General features: G+C 40.1%; 1 protein-coding gene across 2 annotated transcripts in view; it reads right to left on the reverse strand.

Annotated features, from left to right (window-relative positions):
• The window catches only part of opcml (opioid binding protein/cell adhesion molecule-like), a 479,068-nt gene that overhangs the window by 152,156 nt on the left and 302,446 nt on the right, over positions 1-24,466 (reverse strand). For both annotated transcript variants that reach the window (XM_041886366.2, XM_041886365.2), the window contains one exon: positions 1,728-1,960. In XM_041886366.2, coding sequence (XP_041742300.2) covers positions 1,728-1,960 — 233 coding nt within the window. The remainder of the gene's footprint in view (positions 1-1,727; positions 1,961-24,466) is intronic.

A 24,466-nucleotide genomic window follows, 5' to 3' on the forward strand; every position in this document is an offset into this window, starting at 1 on the left:
TTAATCACGTTTTTACTCCTGAACTTATTTAGGCTTGCCATACAAAGGGGTTGAATACTTATTGACTAAAGACATTTCAGCTTTTAATGTTTTATTAATTTGTAAACATTTTGAAAAACATAATTCCACTTTGACATTATGGGGTATTGTGCGTAGGCCAGGGACAAAATAAGCCCAATTGAAGAAAAAAAAAAATTCAGGCTGTATTCACACCCCTTGAAGGCAGTGAGGGAAAAAAGTATTTGATCCCCTGCTGATTTTGTATGTTTGCCCACTGACAAAGACATGATCAGTCTATAATTTTAATGGTAGGTTTATTTGAACAGTGAGAGACAGAATAACAACAAAAAAATCCAAAAGAACACATGTCAAAAATGTTATAAATTGATTTGCATTTTAATGAAGGAAATAAGTATTTGACCCCCTCTCAATCAGAAAGATTTCTGGCTCCCAGGTGTCTTTTATACAGGTAACGAGCTGAGATTAGGAGCACACTCTTAAAGGGAGTGCTCATAATCTCAGCTTGTTACCTGTATAAAAGACACCTGTCCACAGAAGCAATCAATCAATCAGATTCCAAACTCTCCACCATGGCCAAGACCAAAGAGCTCTCCAAGGATGTCAGGGACAAGATTGTAGACCTACACAAGGCTGGAATGGACTACAAGACCATCGCCAAGCAGCTTGGTGAGAAGGTGACAACAGTTGGTGCGATTATTCGCAAATGGAAGAAACACAAAAGAACTGTCAACCTCCCTCGGCCTGGGGCTCCATGCAAGATCTCACCTCGTGGAGTTGCAATGATCATGAGAACGGTGAGGAATTGAAATCAATCTGTGTCAAAAGCTTCCACTTCTAGAGTGGAAGAGTAATCATATAGTGTAGCCGAAATCCCCATCAATGATCTGTTAATTACAGTTTGAAATAACAATTTAAGTGTTCTGGGTTTACAGACTGAACTATTTTCTTAATCTGCATGCCACTGCTAATTTGGGTACATCTAATATGTTCCCAAAAAATAACTGGCTATTATTTTATAAATTTTTCCCTTAATTATTTTCAGGGCTAAATTCAAAAGGTTGATGAATAATAGATAATACATTGTTTTCTTAGCAAAATGTTGCATTTCCAAACAGGACAATAAATCATCCTTGGTGACTCTTGAGCAAGAAATAGCCATTGCCAAATAATGTCTCGTCCAGCAGTTATCAGTTGTTTTATGATTGCATTGTAATGTTGTAGCGTTAGTCCCTTTCTAAATGCAAGATCCTCTCATTGTTAGTTCATCTCGTTCAGTTTTAATTCAATGTCAATTGAGTGTGTCTACATGATCTGTACCTCAAAAGACGACAAAGGGCAGTGGTGCTAATTGCTTCTGGAAACTGAGCGTGGGGGAAATTGATTTCACTGTAAATGATAACAAAAGTCCAGGTATCGACAGCAAGATTTAGCAAGCCCTTACTCTGAAACTGGGCCACAGTTATCCAACTTGCTGTGCCCCCAAATCAATATCTATCAACGATCTGAAATTAAATCTAGATTAAATCCCAATTTAATCTCAGGGAGTCACGTTTGGCGAATTCCAGTTAATTACATAATCAGACTACCAAGCAAAGACAGTGATATCAATCAGCCCTATGAGTCTAGATGGCAACTTGACAAAACTCATCGCAAACCACAGGAGAACTATGGAAAATGGGCAGAATCTGAGTGAAGAAGAGCAGTACCTTGAACAATGAGATGCACTTTGGACGATTTGGGTTTGTTGCTCATGAGGATGGAGCACACGTAGGGCCCCTCGTCGTGTACATTCACGTTCTGGATCTTTATGCTGTACTCTGTCACGGGTGTGTCCATTCGGACAACGCGAGGGTCCAGAGACCACTTGTCAGTGCCCGTATAGAGAATGGTGGTGCGGTTGAGCCAAGCCACCCGCGATACCTTGCTGTCCACAGTACATCTGTGAGATAAAGAGAGAAAACAGAGAGAGGAGAGGATGAGTGTTAAGCATTCCAGCATATTTTTACAGTGTTCTATCGTGTCCATTCTATTGTAAAGCACAATCAAGTGATATTCATTGACTGATATGTCTGACTGATAATATTGTATGAGGATGTGGCTTTTGTATGACGTTTTTGATCAAGTAAGACCTTGGGCTCTCTTATACAATATTGGTTAGCAATGTTCTTCAATACTGTTGCTAGGGACCCACATGATGTGCAGGCTTTTGTTTCAGACCAATACTATGCCCTTGAGTATTTTAATCAAGTCCCCAGGACCTTGACAAAATAACTGACATCTTAGATAGGATAGCTCTCAGTGAGGCTTTTATCTCTGGAGAGTGGCACACCAATACAAGTATTGTACCCTATTGAAGATTGTTCCTCTGTTAATCTGGGCTGGAATATTCATTGACAGTAGATGCATTTTGCATGGTAACATATTCCTTGAGGTAGTGCATTGAAGGGGGATTGCAGAAGTGTGTTCAAAAAGTTTCCTTTAATATCTCTCCTCATAACCTCTCTAACTGTGGCAGAGGTAACTGTATAAGAGTGTTGAATTGAGAAGTTCAAAACCCACTTACAGCCCTCCCACGAAGTCCCACTCTAGAACCTATTCACCGCTATTTCCTAGGAGTCTGGGGGGTAACACTTTACATTAAGTTGCCCCTATTACTATGTAACTACACAGTAATAACGGTGTTAACAATTTAGTAGTCAAATAATAGGGTTGTTGCGGAATCAGTTTACACAATTGGAACAAGGAATGTGTAATTACACATTCACTTGATGAAGGTTATTCCACATGTAACTACTGATGTTATTACAAATTTTCTTGTTCCACTATGTAACTAATATTTGTAATTACACGTTTTAAAGTCATCTGTGAATTACGATGTTAATAACTCAAACCAAAATATGACCTTGTTACATGTAACTACAATGTGTCACTACCATTGAATCCACATGTAATACCAGGGTTGATAAACAGACTAGGACCTGGTAACAACAGTTGTTATCAGGCACATTCTGTCATTAACTACCAGTCATTTTCAATTAGTTTATCTATGTTATGACCTGGCTCAAAGGCTATACAGAATCAAGTGTAATGTAAGAACAATGTACTTACATAGGATATACTTGTAATTGTCATGTACGTACCCAGGAGCAAGCACCTTCATGTAAAGTGAAACCCAGTAGGGTATAACCTTTATAATTACTATGTAGTTACAATGTAACAACCTTTGCAGACAATAGGCTAACCAGGATAAATTAGGAGACAGGAGAACATTAGGTATAACCCTTTTAGTTACATTCTACTTTTGCACATAACAAACGTTTCAATTGTGTAATAACTGATTTCACAACAACCATATTACTATGTAACTACTATGTTGTTAACACAGTTATTACTGTGTTAGTTACATAGTAATAGAGGCAACATGATGTAAAATGTTACCGTCTGGGGTCATAAACTCTTGTATCTTGATGACCTGGGTGCACTGACCTCTGATTTGTACACGGGGACCCCGGCAACAATCACACCGGGCCCACTAGCCAATCAGTGGGCAGTCATCTGGACTCTTAGAGCCCCTACACTGTAGCTTCAATAGTGAGCAGCAGCTTTGTGAACCTGTTGGCTGCACTTCCACATGGGACTAAATGTCTGTAGTTCTTTACCAAGGACTTGCCCAGGACTAACCTCGTTTTAACCATGTTTGACGTACAGTGTTTGTTTACAAATTCATTGTTTACAAACAATGGAGTAAAACAAGATAATATTTTGGGTTCTGATGGGGTATGACAGTTGAACTAAGCTCATGAGGCATATATAAGTTACATTCTTCAAGAATCAATGAGTACATATAATTTAGAAATGGATATACCAGTCGCAGATTGTCCCTTTCAGTGAGTTTATATCCTATATTTTAACTATATTTGCGTGTATTTTCATACATACAGTGTGTCCATTGATTGGTGGTAAATGTTCAATGCTCATAAACTGATTTTATGCATACTTAACGCCAAATGTCATACATGAGGCTTAATTAGAAGTGATTCATGCATTCTGTGGAAACAAAACATTTGCTTAGTATTTTACGAAGGGATTCTGTCACAATTACCATGGTACATTGCTTTAAATGTCAGCACCTGTGCAACATTTCAATTTACAATGGGAACCTATGCCAAGTCCGATTTGCATTTCCTTGGTATTCTACGGTAGCCAGGCCCTGTGGAAAAGCCCAGTCTAACCATTTATTTGAAAAAGAGAGAAGCCTACACTGAGTCCCAGAGAGAACTGGTGGTAACAAACAACGTGATTCATATTCAGGACAGATTATTGGATCATAACCTCCATGCCTAACCTTCAATCCAATGGACTTCAGTGGAGGAATATCATAATGCTCATAATACCGTTTCCACTTCCACTGCATAATAAACAGGGACCGAGGAGAGCAAGAGAGGGAAGGATGGGAATACAGCTACAGTCGTGTATCAGACAGTCTTCGCAGACAGATATCAAAACATTTGGAGAACTGTACTTCAGTACAAATTTGCAATGTAAATCTAAGGCTTGTCACACCCTGATCTGTTTCACCTGTCTTTGTGATTCGCTCCACCCCCCTCCAGGTGTCGCCCATCTTCCCCATTATCCCCAGTGTATTTATACCTGTGTTCTCTGTTTGTCTGTTGCCAGTTCGCTTTGTTTTTCGTCAAGCCTACCAGCGGTTTTCCCCTTGCTCCTGGCTTTTTCAAGTTCCTGTTTTCCCGGTTTTGACCATTCTGCCTGCCTTGACCCTGAGCCTGCCTGCCGTACTGTACCTTGTCACGCCACCCTGGATTACTGACCTCTGCCTGCCCTTGACCTTTCGTTTGCCTGGCCCCTGTTTTTGTAATAAACTTTTGTTACTTCGACACTATCTGCATCTGGGTCTTCTCCTGAAACGTGATAAGGCTAAAGGTTAATGTGGGTGATTGATTTCTTCCGAAGTATTACCTAAGGAAAAGCAAAATAACAATATTCAGCAGTATAACAAAAGTTATATTTATTGACAAAAGGCAAACAACCTTTGCTCTGTCCAGCAATACAGCCTTATTGGATTGTTTTAGTGAAGTGACTCCTCGTTCACGTTGCAATCTCTTATCATATCATGGTTGTTGTGAAAGATTGGTTATGATTTTATTTATCTGACAGGATAAATAACTGACTATGGATTGTCCTTATGATCTGTAGATTGTAGATCAACAATTCCCACTAGATTCATTAGTCCACTGCCACTCTGTTGGCATGCAGTTACTTAGTCGTCTTTGTTGTAATCAGTGTTCAAGTTTATTTCATGAAGTTAAAGAAGACCGAGTAGATGGGCAGAGATAACAGTACCATCCTCCCGCTTCTCTTAAACTATTTACTACTACCCTTGCTGTAAAAGTTTGTTCCATGTTGCAGTTAATGAAACTGGCAGTAAGTACTTATTAAGTTGAATATCTACAGAGCAGAGATATCCAACGTTGGTCTTGGTGAGCTACTGAGTGTACAGGCCTTCAATCTGGACCATGATTAGTTTAATCAGAATACAAAATTCCTTCTTCTTGTAATTGAAATACTATAGCCACTCAAGTCATTCCATTTTTTGACTGAGAGACTTACAGGAACATCATATTTATTGTTAATCTAAATACGGAAGCTCTGAAGCCCAAGGCAACAAAAAAATAATAACTTTGAGTCTTAGAATTATCTCGTCTGAACGACTTAGTACCTCATATTTTTTAACTAAGTTGTTTGAATGATATACTAAGTCGTTTGAACAACTTAATTGATCGTTTTTTCTAATTAGGCCTAATTTGTTATGCAGTGACAGTGACCGTTGCTGCAGCCATTAATTCACAGATTCTATCCATTGATATGATTATTCATTAAAATTTCTTTGATAGGGCTGCTTTGAATGCATGTAAGTGTGCCAAGAAGATCTCACAGTTTTTCCAATTTCACTTCAGATTCTGGCGTTTATCCACATTTCTCCAAATGGAAGTTTTTCAAGTTGCTCCAAAAGTCACCTTCCGAAGTGTTTTTGACACCCTGGGTTGCTCCTCCTGCTCAGCATCGTCCTTCCGAGGGTCATGCACAAGGTTGTTATTCCTGTTCAGCATAGTCCTTCCGAGGGTTGCATGTTCTATCCCAGTGGTAGTGGTACCCTATCCCAAACCTTAACTTTTAACTTAGGTATCCGGAATTAATGAAGGATGATGCTGAGCAGGGCGGGTAGAAGCAACACAGGGTGTCAAAAACACTTCGACATTTTACATTTTGAGCAACTTTGAAATTTGACGTTTTAATACTACATATTCATTGGGGCATGGACTCTACAAGGTGTCGAAAGCGTTCCACAGGGATGTTGGTCCATGTTGACTCCAATGCTTCCCACAGTTGTGTCAAGTTGGCTGGATGTCCTTTGGGCGGTGGACCATTCTTGATACACATGGGAAACTGTTGAGCATGAAAAACCCAGCAGCGTTGCAGTTCTTCACACAAACTGGTGCACCTGGCACCTATTACCATACCCCGTTCAAAGGCACTAAAATATTTTGTCTTGCCCATTCACCCTCTGAATGGCACACATACACAATCCATGTCTCAATGCTTAAAAATCCTTATTTAACCTGTCTCCTCCTCTTCATCTACAATGGTTGAAGTGGATTTAACAAGTGACATCAATAAGGGATCATAGCTTTCACCTGGATTCACCTGGTCAGTCTGTCATGGAAAGAGCTGGTGTTCTTAATATTTTGTATACTCAGTGCATATTGCTCTTCCTTCCAAAAACAAGGCAGGAAATTATGATTAATTATTTATCGGGTATTCATTTATTCAAGAGCAAGTTCAGCAGTGTTGGATGTGTACACAGTCTCGCTGCATCTTACTGTATTATCACAATGAACGATAGCGAATATATGATAGCTGTCAGAGTCGCTTGTAACCCAGTGTCAAGCCTTTTGCGTCGTAGTACAATGGTGGGTGTCAATGTGAACCGCTGACAGCAACAACTGTCAGTTTCACTGTATTCTCTGTGTTCACCACATTCAATCAACATTCTAAGAGAGGATTAAATGGGTGTTAACATAGTAAAACATGGAGATGTGAAGAGTGTACAGAATGTTTGAAACGCAACATATCACCCAAGGTTGGAAGTATTATATGGGCATTTAACATTGAAATAAATGTTGCAAAAGGACAGGCAAATATTGCTTAGCTCAGATCTTGTGACTCCAGTATAGTTCAGGTAGTACAATGCCTAGATTAATTGTGTTTCTGATAAACTACAGTACGAAGGCAAAATAAGGATTATGACCAAAACAATATTTCTGCAGCACAACAGACGAAAGCCCACCTTAAGAACTAGAAACAGTTTGACAACATCACAGCAAGACAAAAAAAGTTTCACAGGACATTCTCTAAAGAAGCATCTAATTAACCATGAGTGGTAATGTGCAGCAGAAGTGTAGGCAAGGCGATTGGAACCAATGACAACCACAAGATTCAGCAGCTCTCAATGATTTCACAGACACTGATGTCGCTTGGCAATGACTGCATTCACAAACAAAAGGGTCATTCCATTTGATTTCAATCACTTTTTGACTGCAGCTCTTTTGATTTGAAATAAACTTTCCATACATATTTGCCCATGGTAGAAGTCGTCAGAAAGTGAGTTTTTGGACCTAAATGTCAAAACATTCAGGAGATAGAGGTGCTCAAAGTTACCTATTTCGCATACCCCACGATACCATGAGACATCCCACGCCTTCATCACCGGCAAAGATTAACGTTTGAGTTTGATATATTTTAAAAGCTTACAAACAAGATTGTCAAATTATACAAAATAAATATATAAACGCAACATGCAACAATTTCAACGATTTTACTGAGTTAGTTCATATATAGTAATCAGTCAATTGAAATAAATTCATTAGGCCCTAATCTATGGATTTCACATGACTGGGCAGAGATGCAGCCATGGGTGAGCCTGGGAGAGCATAGGTCCACCCACTTGGGAGCAAGGCCCACCCACTGGGGAGTCAGACCCAGCCAATCAGAATGAGTTTTCCCCACAAAAGGGCATTATTACAGACATAAATACTCCTCAGTTTCATCAGCTGTCCGGATGGCTGGTCTCAGACGATCCCGCAGGTAAATAAGCCGGATGTGGAGCTCCTGGGCTGGCGTTGTTATACTGTACGTGGTCTGCGGTTGTAAGGCCGGTTGGACTTACTGCCAAATTCTCTAAAATAACATTTTGGTAGAAATTAACATTAAATTCTCTGGCAACATCTCTGGTGGATGTTCCTGCAGTCAGCATGCCAATTGCATGCTCCCTCAAAACTTGAGACATCTGTGGCATTGTGTTCTGTGGCAAAACTGCACATTTTAGAGTGGCCTTTTATTGTCCCCAGCACAAGGTGAACCTGTGTAATGATCATGTTGTTTAATCAGCTTCTTGATATGCCACACCTGTCAGGTGGATGGATTATCTTGGTAAAGGAGAAATGCTCACTAACAGGGATATAAACAAATTTGTGCACAACATTTGAGAGAAATACGTTTTTTGTGCATAAAGAAAATTTCTAGGCTCTTTAATTTCAGCTCATGAAACATAGGACCAACACTTCACGTTGCGTTTATATTTCTGTTTAGTATGTTTTACAACGTCTTGAAAAAGTTTGTAATTTTCTAACCTTTAACGTCAATTATCTTAAAACACGTAAATTCAGATTTATTTTTCATTTTCACATATGTTGTAGTTCAGACCCTAATTTACATAATCTTAGGTGTTTGTGTTGTACCCGCTATCGGCTGAGACACAGCATTCTCTTGAATACAGGGTGGGTGTCATTTCAATCATAGAATGGACCTATCCCTTCAGACCACTGCAATTGAGCTGGTACACCATTTACATTTTAATTGAATTGAAATTGTAACTTCCAAGTACTACCACAAAGATGGCCGCCGGTCCACCCACGTCGAATGTCAACTTAAATAGGAATGTCTATTCTATTATCTATATTTATATGATTGCAACAGGATTCCTACGGAAGATTGGCATAATAAAAAATTAAAACTATTCCCATTCAAGTCAACGTTCTCTGATGTGTGGACCTCCAACCATCTTTGTGGTAACATTTAAAAGTTGAAATTTCAATTTGATTCCCATTTTAGTACATTTATTAGCCAAACAATTACAGCAACCCTGTATTCAAGAGCATGTTGTGTCTCAACCGATGGCAGGCACAACATAAACAGCTCAGATGATATAAAATAGGGTTTAAGCCACAACATATGCGAGAAAGAAAATATCAGTTTACGCATTTTAGATAATTGACGTTAAATATTTAGAATTGCACGTAAAAAATATATATATGCATGCATTCTTTATAACAGCTATGTAACACATAACATTTGTCAGAAACCGTCATAAGTAGTTTTCAATTGTCATGAGTCACGGCATGAGATGTTATAAAACCGGTTATAATCGGTGTTAAAAATGACTGTTCATCCTGTTGTCATATAAACCAATGTCAACTGTTAATAACAATGGCTATTATATAGTCTACATACAAATGTTATAACAGGGTTTTATGTAATTTACTAACCTCTGTGTCACATTATTACATTGAATGAAATGATGGGTGTCATTACATTTTACATTTTAGCTATTTAGCAGACACTCTTATCCAGAGCGACTTACAGTTAGTGAGTGCATACATTTTTCACACTGGCCCCCCATGGGAAACGAACCCACAACCCTGGCGTTGCAAGCGCCAGGCTCTACCAACTGAGCTACAGGGGACTATGTCATATGCCATGCCCTTATAGAGTGTGTATAGACACCTTACGTAAAGTTACATTAATTAATGTGCTTATACCACAGGATGAGTTGAGAGTATCACAAAACTTTACCATCCACATTTTTTTTTAAGAACACATTATAATACCAGCAATTTGCCAAGAAAACATGGTAACACTTTATTTTAAGGTATACATACAGTGCCTTGAAAAAGTATTCACCCCCCTTGGCCTTTTTCCTATTTTGTTGCATTACAACCTGTAATTGAAATTGATTTTTATTTGGATTTCATGTAATGGACATACACAAAATAGTCCAACTTGGTGAAGTGAAATGAAAAAATTAACTTCTTTCAAAAAGTTCTAAAAAATAAATAATGGAAAAGTGGTGTGTGCATACAGTGGGGAGAACAAGTATTTGATACACTGCCGATTTTGCAGGTTTTCCTACTTACAAAGCATGTAGAGGTCTGTAATATTTATCATAGGTACACTTCAACTGTGAGAGACGGAATCTAAAACAAAAATCCAGAAAATCACATTGTATGATTTTTAAGTAATTAATTTGCATTTTATTGCATGACATAAGTATTTGATACATCAGAAAAGCAGAACTTAATATTTGGTACAGAAACCTTTGTTTGCAATTACAGAGATCATACCTTTCCTGTAGGTCTTGACCAGGTTTGCACACACTGCAGCAGGGATTTTGGCCCACTCCTCCATACAGACCTTCTCCAGATCCTTCAGGTTTCAGGGCTGTCGCTGGGCAATACGGACTTTCAGCTCCCTCCAAAGATGTTCTATTGGGTTCAGGTCTGGAGACTGGCTAGGCCACTCCAGGACCTTGAGATGCTTCTTACGGAGCCACTCCTTAGTTGCCCTGGCTGTGTGTTTCGGGTCGTTGTCATGCTGGAAGACCCAGCCACGACCCATCTTCAATGCTCTTACTGAGGGAAGGAGGTTGTTGGCCAAGATCTCGCGATACATGGCCTCATCCATCCCTCCCCTCAATACGGTGCAGTCGTCCTGTCCCCTTTGCAGAAAAGCATCCCCAAAGAATGATGTTTCCACCTCCATGCTTCACGGTTGGGATGGTGTTCTTGGGGTTGTACTCATCCTTCTTCTTCCTCCAAACACGGTGAGTGGAGTTTAGACCAAAAAGCTCTATTTTTGTCTCATCAGACCACATGACCTTCTCCCATTCCTCCTCTGGATCATCCAGATGGTCATTGGCAAACTTCAGACGGGCCTGGACATGCGCTGGCTTGAGCAGGGGGACCTTGCGTGCGCTGCAGGATTTTAATCCATGACGGCGGAGTGTGTTACTAATGGTTTTCTTTGAGACTGTGGTCCCAGCTCTCTTCAGGTCATTGACCAGGTCCTGCCGTGTAGTTCTGGGCTGATCCCTCACCTTCCTCATGATCATTAATGCCCCACGAGGTGAGATCTTGCATGGAGCCCCAGACCGAGGGTGATTGACCGTCATCTTGAACTTCTTCCATTTTCTAATAATTGCGCCAACAGTTGTTGCCTTCTCACCAAGCTGCTTGCCTATTGTCCTGTAGCCCATCCCAGCCTTGTGCAGGTCTACAATTTTATCCCTGATGTCCTTACACAGCTCTCTGGTCTTGGCCATTGTGGAGAGGATGGAGTCTGTTTGAATGAGTGTGTGGACAGGTGTCTTTTATACAGGTAACGAGTTCAAACAGGTGCAGTTAATACAGATAATGAGTGGAGAACAGGAGGGCTTCTTAAAGAAAAACTAACAGGTCTGTGAGAGCCGGAATTCTTACTGGTTGATAGGTGATCAAATATTTATGTCATGCAATAAAATGCAAATTAATTACTTAAAAATCATACAATGTGATTTTCAGGATTTTTGTTTTAGATTCCGTCTCTCACAGTTGAAGTGTACCTATGATAAAAATTACAGACCTCTGCATGCTTTGTAAGTCGGAAAACCTGCAAAATCGGCAGTGTATCAAATACTTGTTCTCCCCACTGTATGTATTCACCCCCTTTGCTATGAAGCCCCTAAATAAGATCTGGTGCAACCAATTAACTTCAGAAGTCACTTAATTAGTTAAATAAAGTCCACCTGTGTGCAATTTAAGTATCACATGATCTGTCACATGATCTCAGTATATATACACCTGTTCTGAAAGGCCCCAGTGTGAGAGTGTGATTTGAAGGAGTCAGGCGCAGGAGGGTAAATCACAGAATACAGAGTTTATTCCGTAGTACACAGTTACGCTGGATAGCGTCAACAGCAAAAGGGCGTAATACAGGCACACTGGAATTCAATACAGGCACACGGGATGAAATAACACTGGCAATACAAAGTATGGTTAGCTAAACCGAGCTACACTCATTTTCACATAAAACAATCACCCACAAGGACAAGGGGGCAGAGGGAACACTTATACACAGACTAATGAGGGGATATGAACCAGGTGTGTGTAATTGACAAGACAAGACAAATGGAATGATGATATATGGAGCGGCAGTGGCTAGTAAGCCGGTGACGAGGAACGCCGAAACCTGCCCGAACAAGGAGGGGAGGCAGCCTCGGCGGAAGTCGTGACACCCAGAGTCTGCAACACCACTAAGCAAGGGGCACCACCAAGCAAGCGGCACCATGAAGACCAAGGAGCTCTCCAAACAGGTCAGGGACAAAGTTGTGGAGAAGTACAGATCAGGGTTGGGTTATAAAAAAATATCAGAAACTTTGAACATCCCACGGAGCACCATTAAATCCATTATAAAAAAATTGAAAGAATATAGCACCCCAACAAACCTGTCAAGAGAGGGCCGCCCGCCTAAACTCATGGACCAGGCAAGGAGGGCATTAATCAGAGAGGCAACAAAGAGACCAAAGATAACCCTGAAGGAGCTGCAAAGCTCCACAGCGGAGATTGGAGTATCTGTCAATAGGACCACTTTAAGCCGTACACGCCACAGAGCTGGCCTTTACAGAAGAGTGGCCAGAAAAAAGCAAATGCTTAAAGAAAAATATAAGCAAACACATTTGGTGTTCGCCAAAAGGCATGTGGGAGACTCCCCAAACATATGGAAGAAGGTACTCTGATCAGATGAGACTAAAATGGAGCTTTTTGGCCATCAAGGAAAACGCTATGTCTGGCGCATGCCCAACACCTCTCATCACCTCGAGAACACCATCCCCACAGTGAAGCATGGTGGTGGCAGCATCACGCTGTGGGGATGTTTTTCCATCAGCAGGGACTGGGAAACTGGTCAGAATTGAAAGAATGATGGATGGCGCTAAATACGGTGACATTCTTGAGGGAAACCTGTTTCAGTCTTCCAGAGATATGAGACTGGGACGGAGGTTCACCTTCCAGCAGGACAATGACACTAAGCATACTGCTAAAGCAACACTCTAGTTTTTTAAGGGGAAACATTTAAATGTCTTGGAATGGCCTAGTCAAAGCCCAGACCTCAATGCAATTGAGAATCTGTGGTATGATTTAAAGATTGCTGTACACCAGCGGAACCCTTCCAACTTGAAGGAGCTGGAGCAGTTTTGCCTTGAATATGGGGAAAAATCCCAGTGGCTAGATGTGCCAAGCTTATAGAGACATACCCCAAGAGACTTGCAGCTGTAATTGCTGCAAAAGGTGGCTCTACAAAGTAATGACGCTCAAGCTTTATGTTTTATTTTCTTATTTCTTGTTTGTTTCACAAAAAAAGGTATTTTGCATCTTCAAAGTGGTAGGCCTGTTGTGTAAATCAAATGATACAAACCCCCAAAAAATCCAATTCCAGGTTGTAATGCAACGAAATAGGAAAAATACTTTCGCAAGCCACTGTATTAGTCACTACTTAGTAGTTTATAAGTGTGTATATAAGTAGCTAATAAGGTCTTTATTCCATGCTATTAGTCATGTATTAGGCCTTAAATAAGTATTTTCTTATTCAAACATTATACAGTGCATTCTGAAAGTATTCAGACCCCTTTACTTTTTTTGTTACGTTACAGCCTAATTCCAAAATGGATTAAATAAAACATTTTCCTCATCAATCTACACACAATACACCATAATGACAAAGCGAAAACAGGTTTTTAGAAATTGTTGGAAATTTAATAAAACTAAAAAACTGATACTGTATTTACATAAGTATTCAGACCCTTGGCTATGAGACTCGAAACTAAGTAATATTACTGGTCAATCATTAATAACTTAATTGTTAGCCATATGAAATATGTATTAGTTGTTCATTAAGAGCATGTTAAACAATAAACAGACTCTTAATAAGCTGTGTCAATAGACTAATAAGGACATAGTACCTTAAAATGTGTTCCCTATTCTGAAGTGTGACCAAATTCAAAGTTTGACGTTAACACAACTAAACTTCCGTAAACTTCCATATACTGTATATGAACGCTGGATGTATGGCGTATACAGTGAGGAAAAAAAAGTATTTGATCCCCTGCTGATTTTGTACATTTGCCCACTGACAAAGAAATGATCAGTCTATAATTTAAATTTTTTGGTTTATTTGAACAGTGAGAGACAGAATAACAACAAAAAAATCCAGAAAAATGCATGTAAAAAATGTTATGAATTGATTTGCATTTTAATGAGTGAAATACGTTTTTGACCCCTCTGCAAAACATGACTTAGTACTTGGTGGCAAAACCCTTGTTGGCAATCACAGAGGTCAGACGTTTCTTGTAGTTGGCCACCAGGTTTGCACACATCTCAGGAGGGATTTTGTCCCACTCCTCTTTGCAGATTTTCTCCAAGTCATTAAGGTTTCGAGCCTGACGTTTGGCAAATCGAACCTTCAGCTCCCTCCACAGATTTTCTATGGGATTAAGGTCTGGAGACTGGCTAGGCCACTCCAGGACCTTAATGTGCTTCTTCTTGAGCCACTCCTTTGTTGCCTTGGCCGTGTTTTTTGGGTCATTGTCATGCTGGAATACCCATCCACGACCCATTTTCAATGCCCTGGCTGAGGGAAGGAATTTCTCACCCAAGATTTGACGGCACATGGCCCCGTCCATCGTCCCTTTGATGCGGTGAAGTTGTCCTGTCCCCTTAGCAGAAAAACACCCCCAAAGCATAATGTTTCCACCTCCATGTTTGACGGTGGGGATGGTGTTCTTGGGGTCATAGGCAGCATTCCTCATTCTCCAAAAACGGAGAGTTGAGTTGATGCCAAAGAGCTCCATTTTGGTCTCATCTGACCACAACACTTTCACCCAGTTCTCCTCTGAATCATTCAGATGTTCATTGGCAAACTTCAGATGGGAATGTATATGTGCTTTCTTGAGCAGGGGGACCTTGCGGGCGCTGCAGGATTTCAGTCCTTCACGGCGTAATTTATTAACAATTGTTTTCTTGGTGACTATGGTCCCAGCTGCCTTGAGATCATTGACAAGATCCTCCCGTGTAGTTCTGGGCTGATTCCTCACCGTTCTCATGATCATTGCAACTCCACGAGGTGAGATCTTGTATGGATGTGGGTAGGTGTGCCGCTTTCTGTCCAATGAGATAATTTCTGGAAAAAATATTAGTCCGTCGGACTGCCAGACGGTGAAGGGTGATTCATCACTCCAGAGAACGTGTTTCCACTGCTCCAGAGTCCAATGGCGGCGAGTTTTACACCACTCCAGCCAACGCTTGGCATTGTGATCTTAGGCTTGTGTGCGGCTGCTCTGCCATGAAAACCCATTTCATGAAGCTCCCGACAAACAGTTATTGTGCTGATGTTACTTCCAGAGGCAGTTTGGAACTAGATGTTTCCACTTCACAATAACAGCACTTACAGTTGACCGGGGCAGCTCTAGCAGGGCAGAAATTTGACGAACTGACTTGTTGGAAAGGTGGCATCGTATTACGGTGCCACGTTGAAAGTCACTGAGCTCTTCAGTAAGGCCATTCTAATACCAATGTTTGTCTATGGAGATTGCATGTTGGTGTGCTCGATTTTATACACCTGTCAGCAACGGGTGTGGCTGAAATAGCCAAATCCAATAATTTGAAGGGGTGTCCTCATACTTTTGTATATATAGTGTAACTAGTGCTAGCAGAGTTCTAGCTAGATAGCTAGCTAGCCATAAGGTGGGCCAACAAAATGTTGCAATTGCACTACCTCATTTTACCTGATAAACTCACAATTTATTTCATAATATAGCTGTAATTGTTACTGTAGCCTGCACATATTTTTCACAGCTGTCACAAATCCTGTTGTGCCCCAGCAACGTTGATTTTGTTGTCCGTTCCGTTTCAAAGTTTTTGTGTTTTCTTGGCAAGTTGTTGGTATTATTTCCTTTTTTAAATAAATACAAATCCTAAGTACATCTGTGTTTCCATTTGCCCATGTTTCTTGGAGATCCTTTGAATGGTAAAGTTTTGTGATACTCAACTCATCCTCGTGTGGTATAAGCACATTCATAACTGCTTTATAACACCTCAAATTATTGTCACTTTACTTAAGGTGTCTGTGCACACTATATAAGGGCCTATGACATGGTTATGACACCCATCATTCCATTCAATGTAATAGTGTGACACAAGGGTTGGTAAATTACATAACAACATGTTATAACATCTAGTATGTAGACTCTTATGCAACATGTAAAAACATATTACATAAGTTGTCATGCAGACTGTGTAATAATAGTTGTTATTAACAGATTACAGAGCATTAGATCATTTGTTTTGGTACTGTCCATTTATAGCTTGTTTTTGGACACAGGTCCAGCAATGGCTGAAGGATTGCAATATTTACCTGGAGCTAAGCCTGCAGATAGATCTGAAAAGTTATAGTCAATCGATCAATAATATAATAATAATTTTAGCAAAAATGTTTATTTTCAATTTACAATCTGTAGAAACAATGAGAATAGAAGGGTACATAACTTTTGTGAAACATCACAGTACAGTTGAGAAATATATGGCAAGTGGAAATCCAATGTGGATGGTGTTAAGAGATAGTTGGGAGGTGTTGAATGGAGCTGAAGGATGGGACTAATAACAACTAACAACAACTAATAACAACAAGATAACTAATGTAAGGCATACTGTGTCCATGATAAGTATATAGGTTATAGGTTGAGAGCTTTTGTGAAAGAGCACAGTTGGAAAGATATGGCTAACCGGATGGACATCATGAAAATGATCAGAGAAGTTGAGGGTAGAGGAAGTTCAGGAGTAAAAACAAACAAAGTAGAATTATTGTGGAATTGACTGTGTCCATAAGATGTATATAGTAAGTATAGGCTGGAAGTAGAGGCCTGGGCGTTGTTGTCCACTAGTTTATTCCAATTGTGGAAGGGGTGTTGGGGTTGGAAAGTAATAAAGGGAAATATATTTTAAAAAAGGATATGTATATGTATGTGTATGTATGTACAGTGGGGAGAACAAGTATTTGATACACTGCCGATTTTGCAGGTTTTCCTACTTACAAAGCATGTAGAGGTCTGTAATTTCTATCATAGGTACACTTAAACTGTGAGAGACGGAATCTAAAAATCCAGAAAATCACATTGTATGATTTTTAAGTAATTAATTTGCATTTTATTGCATGACATAAGTATTTGATCACCTACCAACCAGTAAGAATTCCGGCTCTCACAGACCTGTTAGTTTTTCTTTAAGAAGCCCTCCTGTTCTCCACTCATTACCAGTATTAACTGCACCTGTTTGAACTCGTTACCTGTATAAAAGACACCTGTCCACACACTCAATCAAACAGACTCCAACCTCTCCACAATGGCCAAGACCAGAGAGCTGTGTAAGGACATCAGGGATAAAATTGTTGACCTGCACAAGGCTGTGATGGGCTACAGGACAATAGGCAAGCAGCTTGGTGAGAAGGCAACAACTGTTGGCGCAATTATTAGAAAATGGAAGAAGTTCAAGATGACGCTCAATCACCCTCGGTCTGGGGCTCCATGCAATATCTCACCTTGTGGGGCATCAATGATCATGAGGAAGGTGAGGGATCAGCCCAGAACTACACGGCAGGACCTGGTCAATGACCTGAAGAGAGCTGGGACCACAGTCTCAAAGAAAACCATTAGTAACACACTACGCCGTCATGGATTACAATCCTGTAGCGCACGCAAGGTCCCCCTGCTCAAGCCAGTGCATGTCCAGGCCCATCTGAAGTTTGCCAATGACCATCTGGATGATCCAGAGGAGGAATGGGAGAAGGTCATGTGGTCTGATGAGACAAAAATATAGCTTTTTGGTCTAAACTCCACTCGCCGTGTTTGGAGGAAGAAGAAGGATGAGTACAACCCCAAGAACACCATCCCAACCGTGAAGCATGGAGGTGGAAACATCATTCTTTGGGGATGCTTTTCTGCAAAGGGGACAGGACGACTGCACCGTATTGAGGGGAGGATGGATGGGGCCATGTATCGCGAGATCTTGGCCAACAACCTCCTTCCCTCAGTAAGAGCATTGAAGATGGGTCGTGGCTGGGTCTTCCAGCATGACAACGACCCGAAACACACAGCCAGGGCAACTAAGGAGTGGCTCCGTAAGAAGCATCTCAAGGTCCTGGAGTGGCCTAGCCAGTCTCCAGACCTGAACCCAATAGAAAATCTTTGGAGGGAGCTAAAAGTCCGTATTGCCCAGAGACTGCCCCGAAACCTGAAGGATCTGGAGAAGGTCTGTATGGAGGAGTGGGCCAAAATCCCTGCTGCAGTGTGTGCAAACCTGGTCAAGACCTACAGAAAATGTATGATCTCTGTAATTGCAAACAAAGGTTTCTGTACCAAATATTAAGTTCTGCTTTTCTGATGTATCAAATACTTATGTCATGCAATAAAATGCAAATTAATTACTTAAAAATCATACAATGTGATTTTCTGGATTTTTGTTTTAGATTCCGTCTCTAACAGTTGAAGTGTACCTATGATAAAAATTACAGACCTCTACATGCTTTGTAAGTAGGAAAACCTGCAAAATCGGCAGTGTATCAAATACTTGTTCTCCCCACTGTATATGTACACTACCGTTCAAAAGTTTGGGGTCACGTAGAAATGTCATTGTTTTCGAAAGAAAAGCAATTTTGTTGTCCATTAAAAGAACATCAAATTGATCAGAAATACAGTGTAGACATTGTTAATGTTGGAAATGGCTATTGTAGCTGGAAATGGCTGGTTTTTAATGGAATATCTACATAGGCATACAGAGGCCCATTATCAGCAACCATCAGTCCTGTGTTCCAATGGCACGTTGTGTTTGCTAATCCAAGTTTATCATTTTAAAAGGCTAATTGAAAACCCTTTTGCTGATTAAAGAAGCAATACAACTGGCCTTCTTGAGACTAGTTGAGTATCTGGAGCATCAGCAATTGTGAGATTGATTACAGGCTCAAAATGGCCAGAAACAAATAACTTTCTTCTGAAACTCGTCAGTATATTATTTTTCTGAGAACTGAAGGCTATTCTATGCGAGAAATTGCCAAGAAACTGAAGATCTCGTACAACGCTGTGTACTACTCCCTTCACAGAACAGCGCAAACTGGCTCTAACCAGAATAGAAAGAGGAGTGGGAAGCCCCGGTGCACAACTGAGCAAGAGGACAAATACATTAGAGTGTCTAGTTTGAGAAACAGGCGCCTCACAGGTCCTCAACTGACAGCTTCATTAAATAGTACATGCAAAACACCAGTCTCAACGCCAACAGTGAAGAGGTGACTCCGGGATGCTGACCTTCTAGGTAGAGTTTCAAAGAAAAAGCCATATCTCAGACTGCCCATCTTAATCTTTTCTTTTTATTGGCCAGTCTGAGATATGGCTTTTTCTTTGCAACTCTGCCTAGGAGGTCAGCATCCCGGAGTTGCCTCTTCACTGTTGGCGTTGAGACTGGTGTTTTGCAGTTACTATTTAATGAAGCTGCAAGTTGAGGACCTGTGAGGCGCCTGTTTCTCAAACTAGACACTCTAATGTATTTGTCCTCTTGCTCAGTTGTGCACCGGGCCATCCCACTACTCTTTCTATTCTGGTTAGAGCCAGTTTGCGCTGTTCTGTGAAGGGAGTAGTACACAGCGTTGTACGAGATCTTCAGTTTCTTGGCAATTTCTCGCATAGAATAGCCTCCATTTCTCAGAACAAGAATATACTCACGAGTTTCAGAAGAAAGTTATTTGTTTCTGGCCATTTTGAGCCTGTAATCGAACCCACAATTGCTGATGCTCCAGATGCTCAACTAGTCTCAAGAAGGCCAGTTTTAGTGCTTCTTTAATCAGCACAACAGTTTTCAGCTGTGTTCACATAATTGCAAAAGGGTTTTCTAATGATCAATTAGCCTTTTAAAATGATAAACTTGGATTAGGAAACGTGCCATTGGAACACAGGACTGATGGTTGCTGATAATGGGCCTCTGTACGCCTATGTAGATATTCCATTAAAAATAAGCCATTTCCAGCTACAATAGTCATTTACAACATGAACAATGTCTACACTGTATTTCTGATCAATTTGATGTTATTTTAATGAACAAACAATATAATTTTCTTTCAAAAACAAGGACATTTCTAAGTGACCCCAAACTTTTGAAAAGTAGTATATATATATATATATATATATATATATATATTTGCAAGGGGAAAAAAACATATGGGGGATTGGAAGTGATGCAGACAATTACAATGATGGAAGTTACAATCTATCTGCAATATTAAAGCTGATCTAGCCCCCCACCCCCCATAAAAAAAAAGGAAAAAAATAGAAAAAACAGTTTACAGAGCATATGACAACAGAATGAACAGTCGTTTTTAACACCCATTATATCCGGTTTTATAATATCTCATACCGTGACTCATAATTATTTTAAACTACTTACAATATGTCATGACAAATGTTTATGTGTTATAAAGATGTTATAAAGGCTTTATAAATGCATGCATAAGGGACACCTACAGTAAAGTGTAAATAGTTTATAAAATAGTTTGACAATCCTGTTTGTAAGCTTTTAAATGGTATCATACTCAACTGTTAATCTTTTCCAGTGATGAATACTTGGATGTCTCATGGTGTGGTTGGGTATGCAAATGGGTCAACTTTGAGCACCTCCTGAATGTTTTGGTATTCAGGTCACTTTCTGACCACTTCTACTATGGGCAAATATGTATGTAAAGTTTTGTTCAAATCAAAAGGGGTGCGGTCAAAAAAGTGATTGAATTCAAAAGGAATGACCCAAAAATATTTTCCCTCAGATCACACCCTCGTTTCCAAAATAACTATGTCATTTTGGGATTGTGTTTCGACTGCTGCAGTGAAGACAGTCATGTCTGTAAGCCATCCAGTGTTGCTGCCTCTCCATCCTTTCCTAATGACTACAGTATGAGCTCTTACACCATAAATCCTTTCAACTGGAGCGGACATCCAGCAGGTTTTTTCTGGGCCTATCAATTCTGGCCTCCATCAAAAATATGGTGGTGCACTCGAGCATACCTTCATGTGTGCCTCGATGATAAGTGTTACTTATGATGTGGCCTCAATTCTTCATTCAGGAATCTGGGCTGAGACATATACAGAGTTCACCCACCACCATAGAAGCCCAACCGGACAAACACTGTTGATTAAGCGGCCCACAAAATCAACGTTCTGGAAGGTCATTGAAAGGCGATAAATACCACGGAATAACGAGTTGATAAAATGTCGGGGAGTGATGTCCGTACTTCAAGGGTGTTTGCGGAGACCAGAAGGCCTGTTTTCCGCACCGAGCAACATTCTCATTATTGACTGTTACTGTGTGGACTAGGCTTTTGCCTTGGCCTCTAATGGTGAGGCCACATTGACATCGTACACCCTGAGCTAACAAAGTGTCCGTCTCTCGAGTGGAGGGACATTCAATAGAAGAATTACTAGAATTCCACTCCAGATTCCTTATTACCGTCCAACAGACAGATGCCTTATTTACAGTATATAAAAATCATCCTTAATTCTTCCCTTAATCTAATAATCATATAGGTTATATTAGACGCCATAAAGTATTTCGTTTGATTAATAGGTTATGCATTAAACAGCAAAACCCAGTAAGTTATGCAGGAGACAACATTTCACTGAGCAAGGTTTAGTGCGTTGAATGAAATACAATAACATATTAATGTACTGTGTTCCTCCTTGGGAGAGCTGCATGTAGAGGAATATTTAGAAGTATTAAGAATTAACATTCTGTGAACCAGGATATTTAAATGTACCGTGTTTTGGCATGCCGGCTCATCGATTCAACATAATTAAATAGCCTAAATTGCCACCCTTAAGCATTAGCCCATACAGTATGTGGTCTTGAGTTGCCAGCTACAACAGTAGAAGCAATTGTTAAAAAATTTACATCATACCTTGCATTTACAAGCAAATACTATCCAAATTGGTTGTGTGCTGCAATCACCTAAGTCTTTAAATGACCTAAATACAACCCCAATGGCAATAGAACTCTAATGGCAACCCAACGCTGTAGTGTAAATAGACCTGTCAAACTGGCCATTTACATTTCATTATGTTACATGGTTTTAGTATCTGATGAAGTCATATTACTCTTCAATGTTGTTTATTGTGGAATTGCAAGCTGTAATTCTATTTGTCTCTCACTCCAACAATATTAGTCTATCCGGATTTAAACGCAGACTAGCAGTGACAGCGGCATCAATTTGTGTTCATTTGCTTTCTAATAGACAGTATAAACCTATTTTCACAAAATGTTCAGACTGATTTCTATGTCCTCACATTTTCATTTCCCTTGTGTCACTTTTATATCAGGTTGCGGAGTGCCTTGCAGTTTAAACTTTCCAAACTGATTGACTCCAGCATGCTTCAGTGGGTTAATAGCACTACTGGGAAATCTAAATTGTTGAACATTATTAATGGCCAAATGCAGATCCAATTAGGAGACATCTTGAATAGATAGAAAATAAAATACAGAATCAACCTGGCAAAGCAGCATAACATGTAAGGGTGCAAGCAAACATATTTGGTTGATAAACACGGAAAATGTCTTGTACATGGTGTTAGTAGTAAACACTATTTTTTATGGGATTTTGATTCATAGCAACAGCATATGAGAAACCCAATGTAAAAAATAACACCAGTATCATCCTAATGATAGGTATCTGAAGGACATGGATACTGACAGCTGGAAATATGGCAATATTAGGAACACAATGTATTAGAAAGATCTCCATTGGCTTCAAGAAAAAAAGACGCAGTCAGACAAATAACATCTTCCAGAGACTCACATCCTCTTTCACTATATAGCCTTGTACAACAATTGTTTTCACTCCAATACAATGACTGTCCCTTAAATTGTTAATCATGTCATAACCAGAACACAACTTTGGAGAAAGCTTTAAGCTTAAAATGTTGTGTACTAGTAGCTAGCTTATTATTTATCTGTGGACCACAGCTCTAAGATATGGATAGGTCACCAAGTCGCAGCAGAGGACATTTAGTGATTGCAGATCATTGTCAGTAGCCCGGGCTGCTCCCAGGGCCCCAGCCAAGAGATAAATGATAGCCCGGCACTAGTTGCTAGGTGGATTGATGACCATCATTACATTGGCTGCAATGTACGGTAGCAACTTTGTTGGGCACCCTCAGATAGGAGATACATATAAATGATCTCGCCACTACCTGTTACTAGCTGTCAAATCCTTGCTTCCTCCATCCTTGCTTCCTCATCTCCTCTCAAAAGGCATTGGAGGAAAAAGGATCCAAGGTCCCTCCCTGGGACCTCCTCTTGCAATAAGCTTTGCGAGGAATTGAGGAAACAAGGACAGAAGAAGCAAGGATTTGACGGCTACATGAGGGAAAGCTTCTGAGCCCCAAAGGATCATGGGATGGGAGGAAAATCTGATAACATAGTTAGAAAAAGCAATGACAAAGCACAATCAGGTTCAATTAAAGAGGAGTTTGCTAATGAGAGCCATTTCTGTTTAAAATGTAAATGAATTAGCTAATGTCTGAGCGGCTAATTAGCAGCCCTGTCAATGTGAGCTTGATTTGGGCATTAGTTTGAACTGTAATTATAGAATGTACCTGTGATTCTCTCTGAACTCCCTGTGTTCAGCTTGTCTGAAGTGTCGATTTTAGTGGTCAAGTGAATAAGTTGTGTCATTGTCATCACAATGTGTATCATTAGACTATCAAGAGTGGGATACTATGTTTAGCCACAGTGCCATAAGCTAAATGAAAGTATTCCAGATAACGGTAGCTAACTCTATTCCGTACATACAGTGGGGAAAAAAGTATTTAGTCAGCCACCAATTGTGCAAGTTCTCCCACTTAAAAAGATGAGAGAGGCCTGTAATTTTCATCATAGGTACACGTCAACTATGACAGACAAATTGAGGAAAAATATTTTCCTGAAAATCACATTGTAGGATTTTTAATGAATTTATTTGCAAATTATGGTGGAAAATAAGTATTTGGTCACCTACAAACAAGCAAGATTTCTGGCTCTCACAGACCTGTAACTTCTTCTTTAAGAGGTTCCTCTGTCCTCCACTCGTTACCTGTATTAATGGGACCTGTTTGAACTTGTTATCAGTATAAAAGACACCTGTCCACAACCTCAAACAGTCACACTCCAAACTCCACTATGGCCAAGACCAAAGAGCTGTCAAAGGACACCAGAAACAA

This window comes from Coregonus clupeaformis, unplaced genomic scaffold (genome assembly GCF_020615455.1).
Source record: "Coregonus clupeaformis isolate EN_2021a unplaced genomic scaffold, ASM2061545v1 scaf0016, whole genome shotgun sequence".
Classification (NCBI taxonomy): domain Eukaryota; kingdom Metazoa; phylum Chordata; class Actinopteri; order Salmoniformes; family Salmonidae; genus Coregonus; species Coregonus clupeaformis.